This window comes from Megascapheus bottae, chromosome 19 (genome assembly GCF_031878675.1).
Source record: "Megascapheus bottae isolate mThoBot1 chromosome 19, mThoBot2.hap1, whole genome shotgun sequence".
Lineage (NCBI taxonomy): Eukaryota > Metazoa > Chordata > Mammalia > Rodentia > Geomyidae > Megascapheus > Megascapheus bottae.
The window spans coordinates 7,070,787-7,092,993 of NC_143527.1; the positions used below are offsets into that span (position 1 = coordinate 7,070,787).

Sequence of the window (22,207 nt, forward strand, 5' to 3'; positions counted from 1 at the left end):
AAAGTAATAATGAATAAAATTATATTGCTGATACAAAGTAGCAGATATTATTCTCTGTCATAATAGTCGTCAAATTCCAACATACATATTGGACATATAATCACAGTTGAAATCAGAAAGAAAGTAGAACTAGGTGATCACCAAAACACTCTGGCCTTACAGATTCTCTCAAAAGCAGGAGTGGTAAGTACTGCTCTTTTCTCCATCACTGCAGTTCAATCTTGTTGAAACTGACTTCTAAAACTTTGTTTTCTTGATGTAAGACAGACTTGTCAAACTTCTGTGTCCACACTTACAGTTTGAGTTTTTAATCTAAATGTCTATCTGCAATGTTGCTTAGCATTGGCTGTTAGAGGAAATGTGGAGTATGCTTTCCTTTCTGCAACTATGTATAAACTTTGAATAAAAATATGTACATACTATTGTGTATACATAACCATGTATGTAAACATGCATTCATAAATATATACTTTTCTACATATTTACCCAACAAATTTGGTATTCATGTTCAGCAAGATGAAAATAATCCAATACCTATCTTCTCTTTTAGTCAAGACTACAATATTTGTTCATTTTTCTCAAAAAGCTAATTACTAATGTAGTAAGAGTACATTCCTGGAAGGCTAGACATGTAGATTCTACAATGCAAAAATAATCATTAACGTTGACATGTTTCTTTTTAAATGAGCTCATGTGATTCTCTGAAGATCTAAAACCCTAAATAAATTATTTTATTCTATTATCAATAGCCTCAAAATTTCTATTCTACAGTAAAAGACATTTTACTTGAGAATTCATTTAATATGATAAATGTTTTCAGTCTCTCTTCATTGTAGAGTAAAATTACTTATCACTGGGTATCTAGAAATAACTAAGCATCTGTGAGTTTTGAAAATTCTATCATTAAAATATTTATAATTTCAGCATCATAAGCCCTTCAACCCAGATTTTAGTTTGCCATGTGTCTCTACAGAGCTATAATCCACTTTTATCTTTCACTATAGAATATGGTCACATGTATCTATGATTGTATGTTGTATGTATACATATATATGTATATATTTGGTACCTTACATTTTATCATGGGTGCTTAGCTCATGGATGACAGGAGATATCAAATGAATCCTAATTTCTGTGCCTTTCTCATGGGGAATCTGTGGAATTCACCAAAACCTCTTCTTTAGGCTAACAGGAACTGTGACATAAAGGGTGACCCTTCAAGAATGACTGAGCAGATGACTTATGCTTCTTTGCAGACTTTCAGTTCAGTATTTCCATTATCTGTTTCTTTATCTTCAAAATGAGTGGGCAGGGGGAACAATGTTCAAGAAGTAATAAACTCACTACCTTACAAATGTAACTGTATCCCTCTGTACATAACCCTGACAATAAAATGAAATTCAAAAAAATGAGTGTGATACACAAGGATTTTTCATTCCCAGATTTAATATTGTACTTTTAATTCAAGATTTATTCTACAGATATAGCAGGAGGGGTGTGAATTTTCTCTGCCTCTGTGTTTCTTAAGTGTTCCTCTTCCTCACATCTGTTACAAAATGAGAAAATGCCTTTTATTTTCACTGATGAATTGATAAGCCACTTAGGTTAATGAGAACAGTTTTCTGTGTACCTACAAGAGATCAAATTTGCTCACAATAGGAACGTGCAGGGGGCACAAGGTGAGCACAAATATATGAAAACTTCACACGTGGCAATGGATAAAATACTAAGGAAGCACATCAAATTTACACAATGGAAATAATGGAGCCAAACTTGGTGTTTGTGTGTGGGTGTAGGTAGGTGTGTGTATGTATATTTATGCATTTATGTACAATAATTTAACTCTTACACAGGTGGAATTCTTTACTAGGATACTGGAATAACAGTTGTCAACTCTGTGACCATAAGCTCATTTATTTGTAATGTAGAAACAAAAAAATGCCTTTCTTGGCTTTATTTAGGGAAAAGAAAATTGCTCTCAATAAACTGCAGAATTCTCGTCAAAACAGCAGAAGATATTTTGTCACTCCCTTCCCCCACCTTATTATGATAAGAACAAACCAGATCTTTGGGGGGATTCAAACCTTCTCAAGCTCATGTAGTACTGGCACTAGAATAGACACTCAGAATATTCTGGGTTAGAAATGGCCTACATTTCACAATAAACCAAAACCTCTTCAAAAACTCTAATTCCTGACCTCCAGGCCATGAAAAGGGGGTTAGGTATGATTTATCTTTAGCAGCTCCCTCCTGAAGAGACTCTTCATTTTTGCTTTTCTTACCATTTTTGCTCTTCTTACTTATAAGGGGATTTTATTTCTCTCTGTTCTGAAGACAGATGATTCAACTTTTTTATTATTTTTTTAGTTTAGTCCAATTATTCAAAAAAATTCCAACTTTCTATTAGTTACCTTAGATCATTTCTGTTGATTAAATGTTGTAAACAAGACAATTAGAAGGTTGGTAAGTAGCCACTTCTGCTACTCTTTCAATTCCATTTATAATTCTTCCTCACTTACATTTACTTACATGATTATAGACTAGTGTGTTGCTTTATTAATCTAATGTTACAATAGATTTAAAGAAAACATTGTGGGGTTAATTAGGAAACACATAATTTTAATATAATTCATTTGATTAAACTTTTGAGAAAAGTAACTCAGACCTTTGCTGTGATCATCACTCTAATTCTAAAATAATATATTCAAAATAGACATTAAATTACACATTTCCTATTTAACAGGCTTTGTAAATGATCTCTACATAGTAAATATACTAGTCTAACAAAACAAGTCTTTGTTTTCCATTTCCTTTTACATTTTTAGTGTAATTATGCTAGAATGAGCAACACTGTAAAAGAAAGCAGAGCTTGAATTCTCTCTATATAACTGATTTCTGCTACGTTATAGAAAACCCAGTTTTGTTGTTAATAGCATTTTCTATGTTCCTGGCTCACTATGTGCCTTATAAAAAGTAGATAATTCTAAGTGATTTAGAATAATGCACACAAATGTATGAATGTATGTAAATGAATCAAAAGTGCATGCTGAATAATTCAGACCTCCCAAATAAGTTCATACTATTCCCAGTGGAGAATGTCACTTTCTGAATCTGTTCTATCTGCAAGCAAAGCAAACCAGGTTCTCAGGTTGGTAAACTATATCCAAGTGTCTTTGAACGTGAGTATGAATACAGTGTATTTAAATAGATAGAAATCCTGAAAACCATGTGTATTTCCTTCTTCATAAGCCATCTCCTTTGTAATGCAATCATGTTTTAGCCACTGGTTATTTTTAGCGCTGGATATTCCAGATTGTCCTTTAGTCTGTGGAAATGAATCTGCACTAGGCTCTTGTCATATCACTAAATAGCACCTGGTCATCCTTTCATCTTATTTGGCTTGTGCTGCCATACTTATGGGATCACTGGTTCACCTGAAGTTACAAACCCAGAGAACTCCTGTACTTGGGGTTTCTCTCACGCTTTGCCCTGTTGCCACGCTGCTATCCCTTTTTGATTCTCTTCACATTGTTTTTTTAACTATGATGGGATCTTGTTATTTCACTGAGCTTGGATGTTCCTAGAGTTCAGGGGAAATGTTTTATTCATCGTTATTTCATACAGAGCATTTTTCCGATGGCTTTCTCGGAGCAAGTTCTTAATAAATGCATATTGAGTCATTGATTCGTCTGCCGCGGGTGACAGAATGAGTGAGTGTGGAGGCCTGAGATCTCTGGCTGATCAGGAAGCTCTTCAGGTTTTGGGTGAGAAGCTCTGAAATGACACTATTCAAAGATATGGGGTCAGAACCAGAAGACCCGTTCACACCCTTCCATGTTCCACAGGCACAGGCGGATTTTCTTCGGTACTATGGGTCAATATTTACGAAAATTGCTCATAAATAAATAAATAGAAACATGCTTGTTCTCAATGACCTACTTTGCTTTAAAATGTTACAAATAATTTTGTCTAATTTTGATCTTTACATTTTACTATACTTTTAGTTTCTATATAGGAAAAGGGAAGGCAAAGTACTCATGAAATAGTAATTTAGATCTACATAAACATCTGAATGGGGGAAATAAAAACCTACAAGAAAGTACCAAATTTCCTAATAATGCTATATGCTGGCCCTTAGATTCATGTAATACTTTCAAGTATAGATATTATACTGATGCACAGTTAAAATGTTAAAGTTCTGACAGTAGTACACTTGCCCCAGTTTTTCTTCAGGAAGGAGCAGATGTTCATAGAGGAGCTACACTTAGCCTTTGATTTTCTCCTTAGGGAAGAAGGTAAAAAAAAAAATCCACTGCTGTGCCAGCTAGGAATCAGGTGGGGAAAGGCTCTCTCTTTCCCTGCTGGAGGGACAGAAATGTATCTCTTTCTAGAATTAAAATCTCATGCCCCATTTAACAGTAAATATTCCAAACATAAAATATCATATACTAGATTTCAGCATTATATAACAAGAAGTTGAAATTTTATCCAATTGCCGTGTTTTTCAAGTATTTAATTTTACATTTCTTGAGCTATTGGCTTGATTTAAAATGATAACAATGAAACAAATACTTCTTTTCCATTCAGCAACGAACTATCAGGTTCTAACTGCATAAAAGCACAGAGCTTAGAGCTGTTAGTAGACTTTCTATATCTCAGTCTGGAGACACAGGACCCATGATACCTCTGAAGATTGGACATTTTACCTACTATGCTGATGTTTAAGGATGGATGACATTTTGAAATCTACTTACTCACTCAAAAACATGCTTGCTTACATGCATTATCATTTCTAGGAATACAATACTCATAATATATGTAATCAAAATATAATATGGCAGCACTAGAAAATATTTGTCAATACCTACATGTGTTATCTAAGTTCTGTTTCTTATATAATTAAAAAGAAACTCCACAAAGCTCCTGGAATAAAGTATTTAGAACTGACTTTTTCTTTTTGCTGGCTCATAGAGACTTATAGGACATTTAGCAACATCATTTAGTTTATTCAACAAATAAGAGAGCTGGAAAGAGATCCAGCCATCCAGAACCTGCACAGGGATAGAAACATGAAATCTATGCCTAGCACACTGCTGTTGTAGACTGTTCCTAGGGTCAGCAGACTTGAATGTCTTACAGAACATGGAATGTCAAAACAAGAGACAAAATGAAGATTGTCTAAGTCAGTTTCAACAGGCAGTTTGGACAAAGTTGAAGACAAAGAACTACTTTGGACAATGGAATCGACTTTATTACTGTGAAAGTGTATTTGGCTGACAATTATTCCAGCATGCAGACTACATCATTAATGATTCTATGAAGAGTGTAGCCAGTCAAATGTTCCCATTACTTTGTAAAGATGGAGAAGGTGTATGGAGTATGAGTTTATAGCAACTCTGTTAGGTCCTAATAAAGTTAGAAGGAACAAGATGTAAAGAAGAGATTAAGACTCAGTCTTAAAAGAAAGACTAAGAAACACTAAGAATTATATATACATTCCTTGGCCCTTTTCAGACAATACCAAGATTTAGTTTAAACCACCAAATCTAAAAATCCAAGGTTGCTTTATACATTGATATAGCAATCTGATTTTTAATCTCATCATTTCTGTTGAAAAATTACATTTTCCCCACATAGAATCCAAAATTTTCCAATGCATTGTCCATATTTTGAAAGTACATTTTATTCATAGTATTTAGTGAAAAATTGTATCATTTATCCCTTGTGAATGCACATACACCCCCAGGCAGACCTCAGATTCTAAATTGATGGCTAAAAGAACAGACTTGAAAGTTGCCATATTAGATGAAGTTTAAACAACTTTTGGACCTAAAGAAATGTTAAACCCAAATAGATTATTTGATTATAAAGCAGGTTTAATCTAGTCATAAGGCTGCCAAACAAGTTTTTTAAGTATTTTATACACATATAAGGACATTATTTTTATAAGTAGAAACAATAAAGCTATATATATATATTATTGAACAGTGTATATATATATATATATATATAAACAGATCCCTCTAAAAATGAGCTAGTAAATCCCTAATTTAAACAGATATCAGCTAATATCTGTGCATGACAATGGTACCTAAAAAATTGGCTCCTTGATAAAGGCCTTGGAGAACCAGGTGACCTTTTTGAATTGTTAAAATAGTACTTGTTTTAATCCTGTTTCATTTCTCCTGAGATAACTTCCCATACAAATGAGATGCTTCTGCACATGTACACGTGGGTTCTTATTGGTTATGAATTAAGAATCACATCGTTAAGAACATCGTTGTTGCATCAGAAGCAGTGTCGACAGGTGTATTGATGCAAAATCGAGAAAGAAGAGATCAAGATTTTACCTCACGGGGCTGTTGGATGAATCTGGGTCATGAGCCGCGACTGTGCCAATGATATTACCAACTTGGGTTGCTTCCGACACCTCCATGGGGTACAAGTGTGAAGAAAACACGGGTGGCTCATCCACATCTTCCACAATTATCTTCACAGTCGTTGTGTCACTGAAGGGTCCCAAGCTTAGAAAGCGAGGGTCGGCGTCTTTATTCGCAGCTTCTATGCGGAGCGTGTAACTTGTTTTGGCTTCGAAATCCAGTTCCTGTAAGGACAGTTATTAGGAAAATTAAATTACCAATTAGACAGTCAGCAGAGCAGAGTCTCTTCATTTCTGAATGTCAATGAGCATAGGAAGGGCTCTGCTGTGAAACTGCGCCATCAGCATTCAACTCTCCTAAGTAATCCTGCCAAGCAGGACCAGACCCTGCTGCTCTTCTGGCTCACAGACAATGGCAAGTGCTACTGAGCTAACTTAGACCATTCTGTTGGACAGATGGAAATCTTTATTTGAGAGACACCAGCTTTAAAAATATTTTCCAACAAGACATCAATATTAATATTCACCACCTACGCAATGCAAGTGCAAAATTTATTCAGGCGTTCACAATCAAAAGAAAGAGAAACATACCTTCCCATTCAACTTCACATTGGGAAACACAATGATTTGGGGTGTAGGTGGAGATGCTGACCTGCCAGGTTTTCAAAGTGTAGTTTCAGTGTCAGGCACACTGAGATTGCCCAGACCCCAAACAGCCATTCTCCAGGAAGCATCATCAATCCAGCCTCCATTATTCTCCAATAAATATGCACACATCCTATACTTAGATGATTGAAACTTACAGTCTGGAATCTATTTCACACTTAATTTTCAGAGAGGATTAATCATGCTTAAGAGTTCCTCTTAAAGAGTGAAAACCATAAATAATTGACAAAAAATTCAAAGAGTTAAAGATTGCACCCCTAAAGCGCCATCAGTGAAAACACAATTATATATATATATATATGTTTATGGATGTACATATTTATAATAGGTAGAGATATTTGTGACAGTAATGTGTTCTCTTTTCTCTAATGGACCCAGAGCGTCATATTGTTTTACGTTTTTCAATCTTAATGTGAGCATTAAAAATTCCAACTCCAACCACTCTCCATATAATGATAAAATTTAAGAAAATACTAAAATCAATAAGCAATGTGAAATATATGGTGCCAAATATTATGCATGTTTTACTTTTTTTCTACGTACTAACAACAAAGCAACTGCAATAAAAATGTACCTTGTATGTCTTTGAAAATGTGACTGTGGACAATTTCCAAGTCTCAATAAAAATAAAATTTAAAATATAGGTAAGTAAATAGAATACAAGGCATATATATATGCTTCATTATATAGTTGATATGTACTGTAGCATATAGGATATATACAATATTTTATATAAAATGTCATAGCACACATAAACACATCACATGTATATGCACATATATAAATCAAATATAAATCACTTTAATCTCTTTTCAAATGAAAGCAAATCCACCACTATGTTTAAATTAGTCATGCAGATTGTTTATATTACAAAAATTATGCTTTTCTATACTCAAGTGAAAATTTGTCTCACAATAGAATGCTTTAAAAATTAAAACAGAAGTAAGTGTCATTATTTTGTACCAAGTTCTGCTTTAAGCATATCTGAAAGCCACCTGCATGAGACATCAACATCTGGGTGCCCAAGTCATATTCAAATGCAATGCTCACACGATGATTGGTTGCCTAAAACCTATTATGAAAACAGAGCAATAAAATAATCCATATGAAAGGCTATGAATCAAGATAACAGACAAAGGAGATTGCTACATAAAAGTATTTCCAGACCATACTACAATAAGCTAGAGATTAGCTTTGCAAATACAGAGTGGTATGATAGAAAAGACTTAAAACAAATTAAAGAGAATGTTTGTGCAAGACTATCTTAATTTCAGGTTTGTTTGTCATTATCGATTTACACATGAGAAATTCATCACACAAGTGTAAGATTTCATTATGAATAGTAAGCTTGAAAACTTGGAAATGATAATTAAGGTATGACAAATAGACAAAAGAAGAAAAAAACGGAACTACCTAACCAGATTCTCCTCAATCTCTGCAACTACAAACAATTGGAAACTATGTATTCATATATGTATACATATATGTAATTTCATAGATAGACAGTTAGATAGATAGAATGATTTGGAAATTAAATTACAAATTTTGTTACACTGAACCTACACTAAAAACAATAGGTGAATAACACACAGAAATCAGATATATGCCACTTAGATCTAAACAAGGTAATTCGTAGAGCCTTTCTAGGACTTCTCACAAAAGCTTGTTCATCTGTCATGTGACATCAATGTCATTGATGCAACAGTTTGTACTCAAATTATCAATGAGGGTTCTTCATAACATTGTCACAAAAGATGATAAAATTTAACCATGAATAAATATTTAAGACAGAGGTCTGTCTAACTTCTATAAGAGCTGTATAGTCATCTTAAAGCTTTCAGGGATTAAAATCTCTCTACCCAGTATAAAGAAATGAACACAGATGTGTGTCTGTAATTCTTCACAGACCGACACAGAGATTTAAATTCTATATGGTTTCCATGTATCTTAATATATCCTGCTCAGAATTTCATTGTCATAGTTATTAAAATTATTTTTGCTAATTGTGGAAAAATAGAAAATGAAGACAAAGTCACAATGAGTAAAATTGCTACCCTTTATGAAATATTGAAATTCCTAATCCAAATCAAATTATAAAAAAGACAAAATAATTTTTTCAAGTAAATGTAACTGGCTCATATTTTGTTTCCTCTCTGGTACCTAGGTCTATATTTGACAAAGTCAGATTATTACATTCGTTGGAGAACTAAAACATAAGGAGTCTAACATCTACTTCCACTTGCCATTTTTAGCTGTTTCAATACTAAACCACAATCAAAATGTAACACTGCATCTAGTAAATAAAACCATTTTCCCTTTTTTTTCTGTTTCTAGAAGTATAAATTATGGCCTATCAGCCCAATATACTTTCATTAAGCACAATGACTTGCCTTTACACTTTTGTCTTTGGAAAATGCACTCTTCTGGAAAATTCTTCATCCTGTGGTTGTCACCAAAATATGCTACGATCTACCGATAATATGCTATACTCACTGGTGTATGTGTAACTCTACATATTTAATGAACCATAGATGATAATGGATTTTTTCAAAAGTTCAATGCTTTTCCTTTTTTTTCTGGAGTCTCAATTTCTCTATTAGATCAAACTTATTCTGTATTTAATATTCTGCTTATTTCTCAACCAAAGGAATATAAATCCTACACTTTGCTCCAAATAGGAGGCTCATATGAGATTATAACTTTAGAAAAAAACAAGTTTATATTTCAACCTTTTTGTTAAGATTTTTTTCTCTGAATAAAATAATTTCTCAGAACCTTAAAACCAATTGGTAGCTTTGAATAAGTTATCTCTACAATAATATTTCTCTACGTTTTCATACAATCGTAAGAGTTCTAATGTTATTGCCAAGAACTTTCAAAAAGCAAAACATGTGGGCCGGGAATTTGGCCTACTGGTCGAGTGCTTGCTTAGCATGCACGAAGTTCCACATACATAGAAAAAAACTGGAAGTGGTGCTGAGGTTCAAGTAGTAGAGCTCTAGCCTTAAGAAAGTCCAAGGACAGTGCTCAACACCAGGACTTCCACAAAAAAAGTAAAACATGTCTTTATTATGCACAATTGAATTGCTAGCACTTTAATTTTTTTTCCTTCTTTGGGTTGTGACCAAAACAGCCTCAATGTTCCTCCCAGCTTAGGTACATTTAGGCCTCCCTTTTCTTATAGCATTTACTTTAGAAAACTTGTCATGCTTGTTCTTCCTCATCTGGATTTAAGATGTAAGTCTTCAAGAAAAAAATATTAAAAAGCCTTTTGCCATCAAGGAAGACGGAGCCTCTGCCTCAGTTTCTTTATAGAGATTTAACTTTAAAGGACTCCTACTCCATCCTGAAAAAGTATTTCTTGCATGAAAATAGTTGATACTAAGGTAAAACAAATTATCAAATATATATTAAGCCTCCCTTCTAATATCGGATCTTAAGATATCTCCAGCACTTTAATGCTAGCAAAGTCAATATTTTTAGACTGAATTCTAAATGTTTCTTTCTCCCCTATAGTAATAGCTCTGAATAAAGTGTTCTTTAATTGTTTAGTCTTGTCCAGTACAATCTTTGCTCTGACAATTGCAATGTGTTTTAGTCATGTGAAATAAAAAATATTCCTTATAACTCCTCTTAAGATACTTTTACTCTAAAAAAAATCACCTCTAAGTGATCTGCAGCTATGAGTAAAGTTATCTCAACAGAAATACTTCTCTATAATTGTACATAAGTCTAAGTTATCTGAAATTATTCCATTTGGGTGGATACTGCAAGGGAAATCCTACAGGCATACTGCTTGGTGTGTATGTGATGTGGGGGGAACGGGTCCGCGTAGACTTTGCTTATTCTGTGTATATTCTTTTTGAGGAATTTAACTTTTTCCTGTTTCTTTACTACACTGGACTCAAATACTAAGTATAATACCTCCAAACTATTGAGCTTGCATATCTATGGTAGATGTCTTTAACCTAATATTGATTCACTGAATGTTGAATGACCAAAAGGTACATAAAGACAAATGAATTATAAAAATTGCAAAACAAATACAGGAAGACTGAGAATGAGTTAAAACAAGTCCTGATGGGGTTCATTTTCATTTTTGGTTCTGAGTCATTTTTTTAATTAAGAATTGTAATTTAAAATGACCATGGTGGCTCATGACTGTAATATTAGCTTTTTGCAAGGTGAATGGAGGACTATGAAAAAGTCTAAAATAAGTGAAGTTACCAGGGAGACCAGGAATCAGAAAAAAAAAAATCACAAAAGTGCTAAGAGTGCAGCTCAAGTAACAGAAAGTGTACCTAGCCAGGTGCAAGGCTTTGAATTCAATCTCAGAACTGCAATAAGAATAAGAAGAGGATGACAACAGAAAAAGAAAGAAAGAAAGAAAGAAAGAAAGAAAGAAAGAAAGAAAGAAAGAAAGAAGGAGGAGGAGGAGGAGGAGGAGGAGGAGGAGGAGGAAAAAGAAGAAGTGGAGGAGAGAAGGAAGAAGAGGAAGAGGAACAAATAAGAATTCACTTTAACACAGTTGACTCTCAGAACAGTTCATGAAGACAATCAAATTTTAAGAACACACCACTACTAATGTTTAGAAAGTTCCTTACACTCATATAATCTATAGTCTTCATGAAAGAACATTTCTTATTATTTCCATTCCAATCAGGTGACAGAGAAAATCCGCACTTACTCTGACCTTCTTCACTTGTATTATGAACAACTGGAGAATTGTTTGGAATGAGAACATTAAATTATGGCAATATTAAGTTTATAGATACCAATTTCCACATTTGTATCTTAATTAATATTTTATATTTATTATAATCACTATTTCAGTTAACACTTCAAAGTAACTATAACAAGCTATGCATATTTTTCTAAAGTATTCAAACATAATGACCCCACTGGGCACAGTGTCTCAAACCTATAATTCCATCACAAAAATATTGGATATAAGCAAGCCTGGGCAAAAATTAGGAAGTTCCCATCTCAAAGGTAATACCTGATTTGAAAAATATTCAAAACTCAAAATGGAATGCAAGCATAACTCAAGTTACAGAATTCTTATGGCTCCATGTGGAGTGTGTGTGTGTGTGTGTGTGTGTGTGTGTGTGTGCACCAAATCTTTGGCCATTAATATATAATTTGTAGCATGTTTCAGATTCCCAAGTGAACATGCACACACATATACATGCACACACACATATATGCAATGGTAGCATCATGCATCTTCAAGTGCATTTTCCCATTAACAATGTAGATTTTTTGCAGTCCTCACCATGTCAAAGAGGTGATTGGAATTTTATGACGTGAATTCATCAAGTGTTCACTCAAAACTAGTTCTCAGGTTGATTTAAGAGAACCTCTGAGCGACACCAATTCCTTGGTGTGATATGGCAAAGGAGGCAAGCAAGTGCAGATTTCTTGCTGGCAGTCTGCATGGTAGCACACTTTTCAGAGCAGCTTCAAGACCTGTGTTCCCACTAACCCATAACTACCATGAGAGTGAGTCAGAAACATGACACCAATCATATAAAGCCAAAAAGAAATGTGAAAGTGATATATGGGAAGATATAGGAAAACAAATCCTAAAAACTCCGTGCTGGAGACAGCCAGGTGTAATGGAAGGGCAAGCTGAGCTCAGAAGACAGCCATGCTCTCTGAATACAGAGGGCCTGACTCAGCAGCTCCTCTCCCCCCAACCCTGATCTCCACCCAGGTTAAAGAGCTTATCCTGTTCTGTTGTCCAAATTAGTTTCCACACCCTCTGAAATGTCCCCCTTAGACTCGGTACTAATTACCTTGTGTGATGATAAAAAAAAATTGCTGCAAATATAATCACTTAACAAGTTTAAGTTTATTACTTAATAGGTTTGAATATCAGAAGTTGAAAATCAAGGTATTAATGGGCTTCATTCAATCTAGAGGCCTCATGAGAAAATTCATCCAATTTTTAGAGACAAGTATTTTTGACTCTGAGCCTCTGGCTCCATCTTTAAAGGTTACCATTTAATCTGTTTTGGGTTTCTTTTTTTTTCTTTTGATTGTGCGGCTTGAACTCTGTGACTGGGAGCTTTACCTGAGCCCTGAGCTCTTCTGCTTAAGTATACAACCCTATCCCTAGAGCCTCAGAGCCACGTCAAGTTTTCTAGTGATTAATTGGAGATAAGAGTCACAGGGACTTTAGTGCCCAGGCTGGCTTTGAACACAATCCTCAGATCTCAGCCTCCTGAGAAGTTAGGATTACAGGTGTGAACCATGGTGTCTGGCTAAGCAGATAATCTTTTGTCTTTTTTAATCATTTGTCTTTTTTTAACCCTCCCTCACCCTGCAGTGCTCCTTAAAACATCTTTGTGTGCATACTGAGCTAAAGTTTATAGTAGAGAATAATCAACTATTTGCAAGGCTCTTTAACAGAATCAAACCAGCACATTTCCACTTGTCACATGAAGTGAAATACTCGAAGTTCCATGTTTCTCATTTTATGTCTAACAGGATCTGACACTGTGAATGTAGGTAGGTTTTTGGGTTTTTTTTTTTTTTTTGCCAGTCCTGGGCTTGAGCTCATGGCCTGAGCACTGTCCTTGGACTTTCTCAAGGCTAGAGCTCTACCACTTGAGCCTCAGCACCACTTCCAGCTTTTTTCTATGTATGTGGTACCGAGGAATTGAACCCGGGTCTTCATGCATGCTAGGCAAGCACTTTAACCACTAGGCCAAACTCCCGGACCTGTAGGTAGGTTTTTGAAAATCACTTTTCAAGCAAAAACTAAGATAAAAATAATAACGCCCACAAAAATAAAACCCTAAATGACTATATTTACAATTGACTACTCTACCAAAATGAAAAAGGTGACTGGCACTCATTTACCATGCTGATGTCTATATTTCTTCACAATCTGTACTGGCACGTTCAATCATTTTACAAAAGGCTTGAATGCAGATTATGATCCACAGATACTTTAGCATATGTTTTGTTAGAGACTTCCATAGAACAGTGGCAAATATTTAATGACCTTTACCCAAATAAATTCTTTGTGACTTAGGTTGACAGAGGAGAGATAATGGTAGAATTTAGCAAAACTGAGATTTAGGCTTACTGCTGCCACATGTTTTTAAAATGTTTGAATGTAATATTCTTTCAAATATTTATCAGTTGTACGCCTTGGTGGCAAATCTAGTTGCTGAAAAAAATATGATGGTTTTCACATAATTATTTACAAATTTATACTTTTATAACAGTTTGAGATGTTTTTATAGAAGTTCTGGAAATGGCCAGAGGTGATACTTTGGTGGAGAATGTTCTTGAGGCAGTCCTATGGGCTTTTGCGCTTTCCATCTACTTCCTGGCTGTTGTCAGAACCTCAGATCTGCTCAAGTTCTCTGAAATATGCCTGCTCTGATTTATCTCAGACCCAAATGACTGAAACTTCTAAACCTGGGGGTCAACGAATGCTTTTCTCCTTGAAGAGTTTGATGTTATATATTGTTTTGCTTATCAGGTGTATGAGGAACTAAAATGCCAATTCCTGACTGTGTGCTCTTACACAGTTAAGGTTATCTAGCTTCTCTGTAGAAGCGTTAAGACAAAGTAATTTTCTTCTATTCCTGTGTCTAAAATTGCTTTATTTTCTCTCTTCTCATGCATTTTCCTCCTTGATTCCTTACTTGAATCTGGATTTTTCTCCTTCTAGATTTTAGCACCATGTTGTATCAGAATGTTATTGTTTTACCAATAGATATCAGCATTGAAAGACTACTTGGCACCTGTCTTAGGCACACGCCTCCGTAGCTGCATGCTACAACAATGGCCAGTTAGAGGACCAATGATGCCTATGTGAGCCCAGGAACGATGAGCAGGAAGCAGTCCAGACTGGGGCTAATCCACAAAAAGCTTCCTTGGTTTTTAAAGAATTAACTTTGTACTAGTTATTAAACAGCAATAAATTATAGATACAATTGTGGAGAGGAAAGGGATTAGAAGAGATGGCTCTGTATTTTGATATGGCATAAAAAACCTGCTTAGGAAAATGAGAAATAAAAGACTTACCTGAACAAACTGAAGAAGGGGTTAAGTCCAGAAATAGTTCTCAGTCTCATCTATCTTCTAAACTAAGACCCATAAAAATGTCTTTCCAAATTGGTGTTGTAATATTCAATTCCTTTTCTTGCATGTCAATATTCATCTTATTTTTTAGAACTTTTGATTAGTAGCTTTGCTTTTTTTTTTTGCCAATCATGTGGACTGAACTCAGGTCCTGAGCATTGTCCTTGGGCTTGCTCAAGGCTAGCTCTACCATTCAAGCCACAAAAACACTTCTGGCTTTTTTATCTATGTATGTGGTATTGGGGAATCAAACCCGGGTCTTTGTGCATTCTAGGCAAGCACTCTACCACTAGGCCAAAATCCAGGACTCTGATTAGTAAATTTTAAACCCTCTAATACAATTTCAGCAGGGAAATTATTGCTCTATTGCCAGTTTTTGTTTTCACAATTTTTATATTTCATACAACAAAATTTTCAGGTTTGGTTTATGTATATATGTATACATATATACTCATATATATACACCTATATCTATCTATCTATCTATCTATCTATCTATCTATCTATCTATCTATCTACACATGTATGTTTTCTTCTTCTTTTTTTTTTTTTTTTTTTTTTTCAGTCCTGGGCTTGAGCTCAGGGCCTGAGCACTGTCCTTGGACTTTCTCAAGGCTAGAGCTCTACCACTTGAGCCTCAGCACCACTTCCGGCTCTTTTCTATGTATGTGGTACCAAGGAATTGAACCCAGGTCTTCACGTATGCTAGACAAGCACTTTAACCACTAGGCCAAACTCCCGGCCCCCATATGTATGTTTTCTAAAGATACTCTCAATCATCCCTTTCGTTTTGATTGCCATTTTTATGCGCATGATGCCTGTTCTAAATTATTATTCCTGACCATTTCCTTGAGCTTCACGTCTCTATTTACAAGTACATAGGTATACCTCCCTGCATAGTACGTGCATGTATGCATATATGCACATCAAAAATTACATGCCCCATGCCTGCTTCACATTCTCATTCTAGAGAAAAACACAGTAATGCTAACATTTACTCAGACTTGAAACATTTTCCTTGTCCTTAAGGCTTCCCCATGACCTTCTAGATAAAACAGCTAAATTATAACATCTATTTTTCAAACTTCTCTTTCTTAGAATTCTGCTTTCTGAAGCTCATTTATGACTCTACATACCACATAAGAAGACAGAAATAAGTAATTTGTTTTGCTTTTATTTAGCCATTCAAATTTCAGGATGCACTTTTTGTTTTTTTATTTTTTATTTTTGTTTTTTTTTAATTTTTTATTGTAATTGATAAAAGGGTTACGTGATATTTGCCAGATAGAAGGTGCATTAATTCACATACATTGATACCCTTTCACATGTCTTGGTCCCCATTATCCTCCTCCCCACCCCTCATCTTGTTTTACCCCCTTCCCTATCCAATTTCAAATAACCAAATACAAATATATCTGATATATCAGATAACAAAGTGAGATACTGTAACAATATGAGATAACCAAGGAGGATGCACTTGTTAAAAAATACCTTGGACTTCACATATGCTGAGAACACTGTCAAACAAAAAAAATCAGAAAGTATTTGCAGGTGTCTTGACTCTTGTTCTGCTATGATTATATCAGTCATGCTCTGAAGTTTGGGTTAATATCACCTTTCAGCTAATATTGTTCCACTCCTTCCTTTCTTTGTGAAACCAACTGTTAATCACTGAACCCAATCACGGATAATCTTATATTGTGATAAGCAGATAACAAACTTATACATATAAACATAAATGCATAATGATCATACTGATGTAAGAATATTCTTACATGTAAACATATAGTCACAGTGACATTCAAATTATGAAGTAGACAAAAATACTGCCTGAAATTCAACAGCTCACAAAATAAGTGTCATTGTGTTAGTCCTTTAAAATCTCAGTCTTTTCACTAAAATGATGAAAAGTGCATTCACTCCCTCATCAAATGGGGGCAGTATTTTTGAGATACATTCTGTATCTCTGCCTATACTTGGTAGGTGAATTCATTGAGTAAAATCCTTGAAGTATTGTTACACTATCTCACTTTGTTATCTGATATATTGGATATATTTGTATTTGGTTATTTGAAATTGGATAGGGAAGGGGGGAAAACAAGATGAGGGGTGGAGGTGGGGGGGGAGGGAATTGGGGACCAAGACATGAGAAAGGGTATCAATGTATGTGATTTAATGCACCTTCTATCTGGCAAATATAATGTAACCCTTCTATTAATTACAATAAAAATATATGGAAAAAGTACACTGACAAGAAAAATGGGAAGACACTGGCTTTTTCTCCACCACACATCAGAAATAGAGTCAAGAATTAGTAAGATAACACACTTGATTTTAGCATCAGCTTCTCTTTCTTGCAAGTAATCATTACAAAAACTCACTTCACATGAACCTGAGAGGAACTCCACCCTTCAGTTTCCCTCACTGCACTGGAGGAAGGCAGCACCATTGAGGCCTTCACAAGGGGACTTATTCTTCAACTTCAATTAGCTTCCTGTTGATGTGCATAAGGAAAAGTTATGGAGATGATGCGATGAATTTGTCCTCCAGGGACTGGCGTGTGTCTTTTTGGATGTGTGACAATGTGAGACACCTCACAAGTGGTTTCAGTGCCAGACACTGAGAGGGTATTTATCCTTCAAAGGAAATGCATTTTGAAAATGTTCATCTATTTTTTACTATACTCTAGCTTGAGGACTGAGTTATATTGAAGAAAAATGCCATATTTAATTCCAACTGAGGATTTATATAGAAAACAAAATACATTACAGAATGAATTGACATGTCTCAAAGGAGGAAGAAAAAAATATCTACTAAAGGTCCTAAGTTATAAATTCAGGTATGAAAATACATGAGAGGAATTCTAGGTGGAATGAAAACCACAGATTTTACTCAAGTGAAACTCACTTTGTGAATTTGCAATCCCTGTGACACTGCTTGTAAACATCCACACACAAGCATTTGAAAATAGCCAAACACATTGTTTTGATTTGTTAATGCTATTTTTATAGCAGTTTTGAAAACAGACTAAACTGTGATGTTTATTTTAGAGGAGATGGGAGGATTAAATTATACATTATATGAATCTCTGTTAAAACATTTTGTTTCAATCATTTTGCATATTTTATAATATCTGTTTTCTATAGTCATTGGAAAATGAGTGATCTCACAATTCTTTTCCTTAAAAATTCTATAAAATTTTATGTCGATAAAGAATAGTTTCTCTGTTACCTCTGTTCCTCAGATAAGACTTTTATAAGAGCAAGGAGTTTGGCTGACTGGTAAAGTGCTTGCCTAGAATACACAAAGACCAGGATTCCATTCCATGGTACCACATACATAGAAAAAGCCAGAAGTAGTGCTGTGGCTCAAGTGATAGAGTACAAGCCTTTTAGGAAAGCCTAAGAGCAATGCTCAGGTCCTGAGTTCAAGCCCCAGCACTGGCAAAAAAAAAAAGACCTTTATGTAAGACATTTATGCCTATCTATGTATGTGCATGTGAATGTGAGAGTATGTATCATACATAACACCATGCATTACTTTAAAATACATAAATATTTGAGAATATTAGAGTTTATTAAAACTGGGAAATGTATTATTTTTCTATAAGAATACGTTATTCATGAAAAAAAAGTGCAGATTTTTTATGTTGTTTGCTTGTGGGCCTAAAACTGTGGGCCTGGGTACTGTTCCTGACCATTTCAGCTCAAGGGTAGTGTTTTACCATTTGAGCCACAGCGCTGCTTCCAGTTTTTTTGATGGTTAATTGGAGGTAAGAGTCTCATGGATTTAGTGAACTGCAGTCCTCAGATCTCACCCTCCTGAGTAGCTAGGATTACAGCTGTGAGCCACAGGTGTCTGGCAGCAGTTTTATAAATAATCTAAAGTAACTAAGTGCAGATGATAATCATGAATGCATAAGAGATAAATATATATTTTAATTCCAATACAATTATTGAAATAAACATTATGAATAAAAGTGATGTTTACATATTCTGAATCATTAAAACAAATAATTTTGTGTTTTAATGTTAATCTGGTCAACAAACTACCAATTTGCTTATGAAAGATTTTTTATATATAGGAAAGACTGAAAGATCTACTCACAAATAATTCTTGTTGGTATACTGCCCACAGCACTCTGCATATCTCAGTGAAAGTCCAAAATATGCTAAGAATGATTTAAGAAAACCTAATTTATCTTATTTCTGAGGTTCTTGGCTTAGTCAGGATGCTATCAACAACTACAACAAAAATCCATTCCAAAATTTTATATTCCAAAATTTCAAATAACGTGTGTGTGTGTGTGTGTGTGTGTGTGTGCAGATATGATTCTCTTGGCCTTTTTTTTTTGCCAGTCCTGGGCATGGACTTAGGGTCTGAGCACTGTTGTTGAGTTCTTTTTCTCAAGGCTAGATCTCTACCACTGGAGGCTCAGTAACATTTCTGCCTTTTTTCTATTTATATGGTACCAAGGAACTGAACTTAGGTCTTCATGCATGTTGGCAAGCACTCTACCCCTAGGCCAAACTCCCAGCCCCTCCTGTCACCTTTTTGTACAACATACATAAATAAGTTCAATAAATATAATTCAAAATATATTCAAAATTCATAAGCATGGGCAGATTGATTTAACACACATATTTGAAATGTTCAAACATTTCTATTACCTTATCACATTCCTTTTATTTCAGAACAAAAAACCAAACATCTTGTCAATAATGCGCCTATCATACTTATTAAAACTTATGTACAAATATTATTACCAGCTGAGCTCAAATAGCAGCTGTCCAGTGGAAATAATTATAATCAGTGTTTTGCCTGTGGGCCTGAAACGAAACATATTTTTTAGTAAAGCAACTAAAATATGTTTCTGTATTACTATTTTAATTATTGGTGAGTGATAATTGCACAGTTATACAGCTGCCTTGCCATGCCAATGCATAGTTCAGTTTTTATGAAGATAGATTTTTATAATATTTAGCATTTAACTGTTATATATGCACATGTATATATATATCAAATTATATAATACAATATATAGCACATAACTGCTCTTTTACCAAAAATTTGTCAAATAGACATATATATATCATATATATATATATATATAGAGAGAGAGAGAGAGAGAAGATGCAGTAAAATGTACTTGTTATTTTTTCCAGTTATGGTGCTATATGTAAATATTCTGTGATATACATATTTTTGTCAATTGCAGTAAAATTTTTCTCTTTTATTTCTATTGAAGTAATTGAGAAATTATTTTTGAAACTGGAATGAACTTTTAATAAAGAAGTGATAATTCCTGGCATAGCAAGCCAATATGTAGCCTCTACTTCTGATTTTATCTATTTTATTTTCATACATACATAAAATAGTAGTGTTTGTATCTACTTTTCATAGGATACCTTTGAGTTGAACATAGAGTTTCATTAGTGGACTGGTCAAGAAACAAAATCTTTCTCTTTGTGCATTTAAGAGAGTACATAATTGTTATATTGATGAGAAAAAGGACAGTATATTTACATAGCAGAATTGATTAAAAAATTCTTTACAAATATCATTCAAGTTTCCGTATGACTGAAACCTAAAAATATTTTTTTTAGAAAAAGATAAAATGACAATGATCCCATCTGACCATTCCTTTTGTCTCTTACATTTTCCCTCACACAAGAATGGCATTTTTGGTGTTGTTTTTGTAGAAATAAAAACAAAAACAAGGATGTGGAGACATTACCTTCTGTATGGTAATGATTCCTTCCTGTGTATCTTTGTCAACAGATATTTTGAAAATCCCCAGTCCATCACCATCTACAATTTTATACTCCATTTCTGCGTTAGCCCCTATGTCTGCGTCGGCAGCTTTGATTCTAGCCACAACCGAGGCCACAGGTAAGGATTCTGGCACATTGTACTGGTAAGACCCTAGGAAATTCAAAACAAGACATGAACAAAACCCTATCCTAAGACAACCTCCATCAATAATTATTTATAGTTTTTCATGCAGTATTTTTGTCGAATGTTTTCATTTTCCACTAAGATGCTAAGAGGGACAAATTTCACAAAGCCTCAAAGAGGTTTATTATAAGGACTAAGTAGAGAAATAGATGAAATAAGATGACTCAATTCTGCTACTCTTGGTGAAAAGAAATGCAGTTATTATTAAAATAAATTGAACATAATTAAAATGTCATCACTATAAGCATTGTATATGATGGATATTCTATAAATATTGACAAATAAAAGTAATATATATATTGTCTCAGTTGCTCAAAACAAGCCTAAATGTTTCTGACAAGTTAACATCAATTTAGCTCAGGGATTAATGGACTTGTTTGGCTGGTGTCAAAATCACTGTGAATCTCAACCATGGGCATAGTCATGATTCTTGGTATGATCCAGCAAGCACCCATCTTAGTCTTAGTATCCCTTATTCAGAATTTTTCAGTATACTAGATAAGGAAGAGTGAAGGGCCAAATTAATCTTTATTTTAGTTTATACATTTACCAAGTTTCAGAATTATCTGGATGGGTTTTATAAAGAACTGATTCAAGGTGCAATAGCATGAGAGCAAGGAGGATATTATTTAAATAGGGATAAAGAAAATTCGCAGACAGATTGCTTGCAAAATTTATTTGTTTAAAGCTTTTTCATAACTCCTTTCAGCATCCTTTAATGGAAAAAAATAATTTTAAAAAGCACACAAAACATTATTTCAGGGTAAGATGAAGAAAACAGTCTCTCCCAGAACAATGTCCCTCATCATTATTTTTTTGTGTGATCATTTACTTTCAGGCCTCCTGGGCCTTATTCCTATTTCCCTTTAGCAAATCTGTTCAGGTGTGATGCCTTTGTTCTTTCTCATGAAGACAGAATAGATTTTTTTTTTGGTCAGGAATGCAGCTAGCCTTCTTCTGGCTGAAGACTCATGTTGTAGTTTTAGGCTCAGATATGTTTGAGTTTCCTGAAGACTGTAGTATTTCCTGTGTGATTGCAATAGATGCTTATTATTTCTGCACATACAGAAGTGTCAAATTTGAAACTTTCAAAATAGGATT

General features: G+C 34.4%; 1 protein-coding gene across 1 annotated transcript in view; it reads right to left on the reverse strand.

Moving 5' to 3' along the window:
• Window positions 1-22,207, reverse strand: part of Cdh7 (cadherin 7) — a 93,740-nt gene that overhangs the window by 17,988 nt on the left and 53,545 nt on the right. Inside the window, exons 5-6 of the mRNA XM_090352980.1 lie at window positions 20,886-21,073; window positions 6,351-6,604 (exon numbers count right to left, since the gene is read on the reverse strand). Coding sequence (XP_090209106.1) covers window positions 6,351-6,604; window positions 20,886-21,073 — 442 coding nt within the window. The remainder of the gene's footprint in view (window positions 1-6,350; window positions 6,605-20,885; window positions 21,074-22,207) is intronic.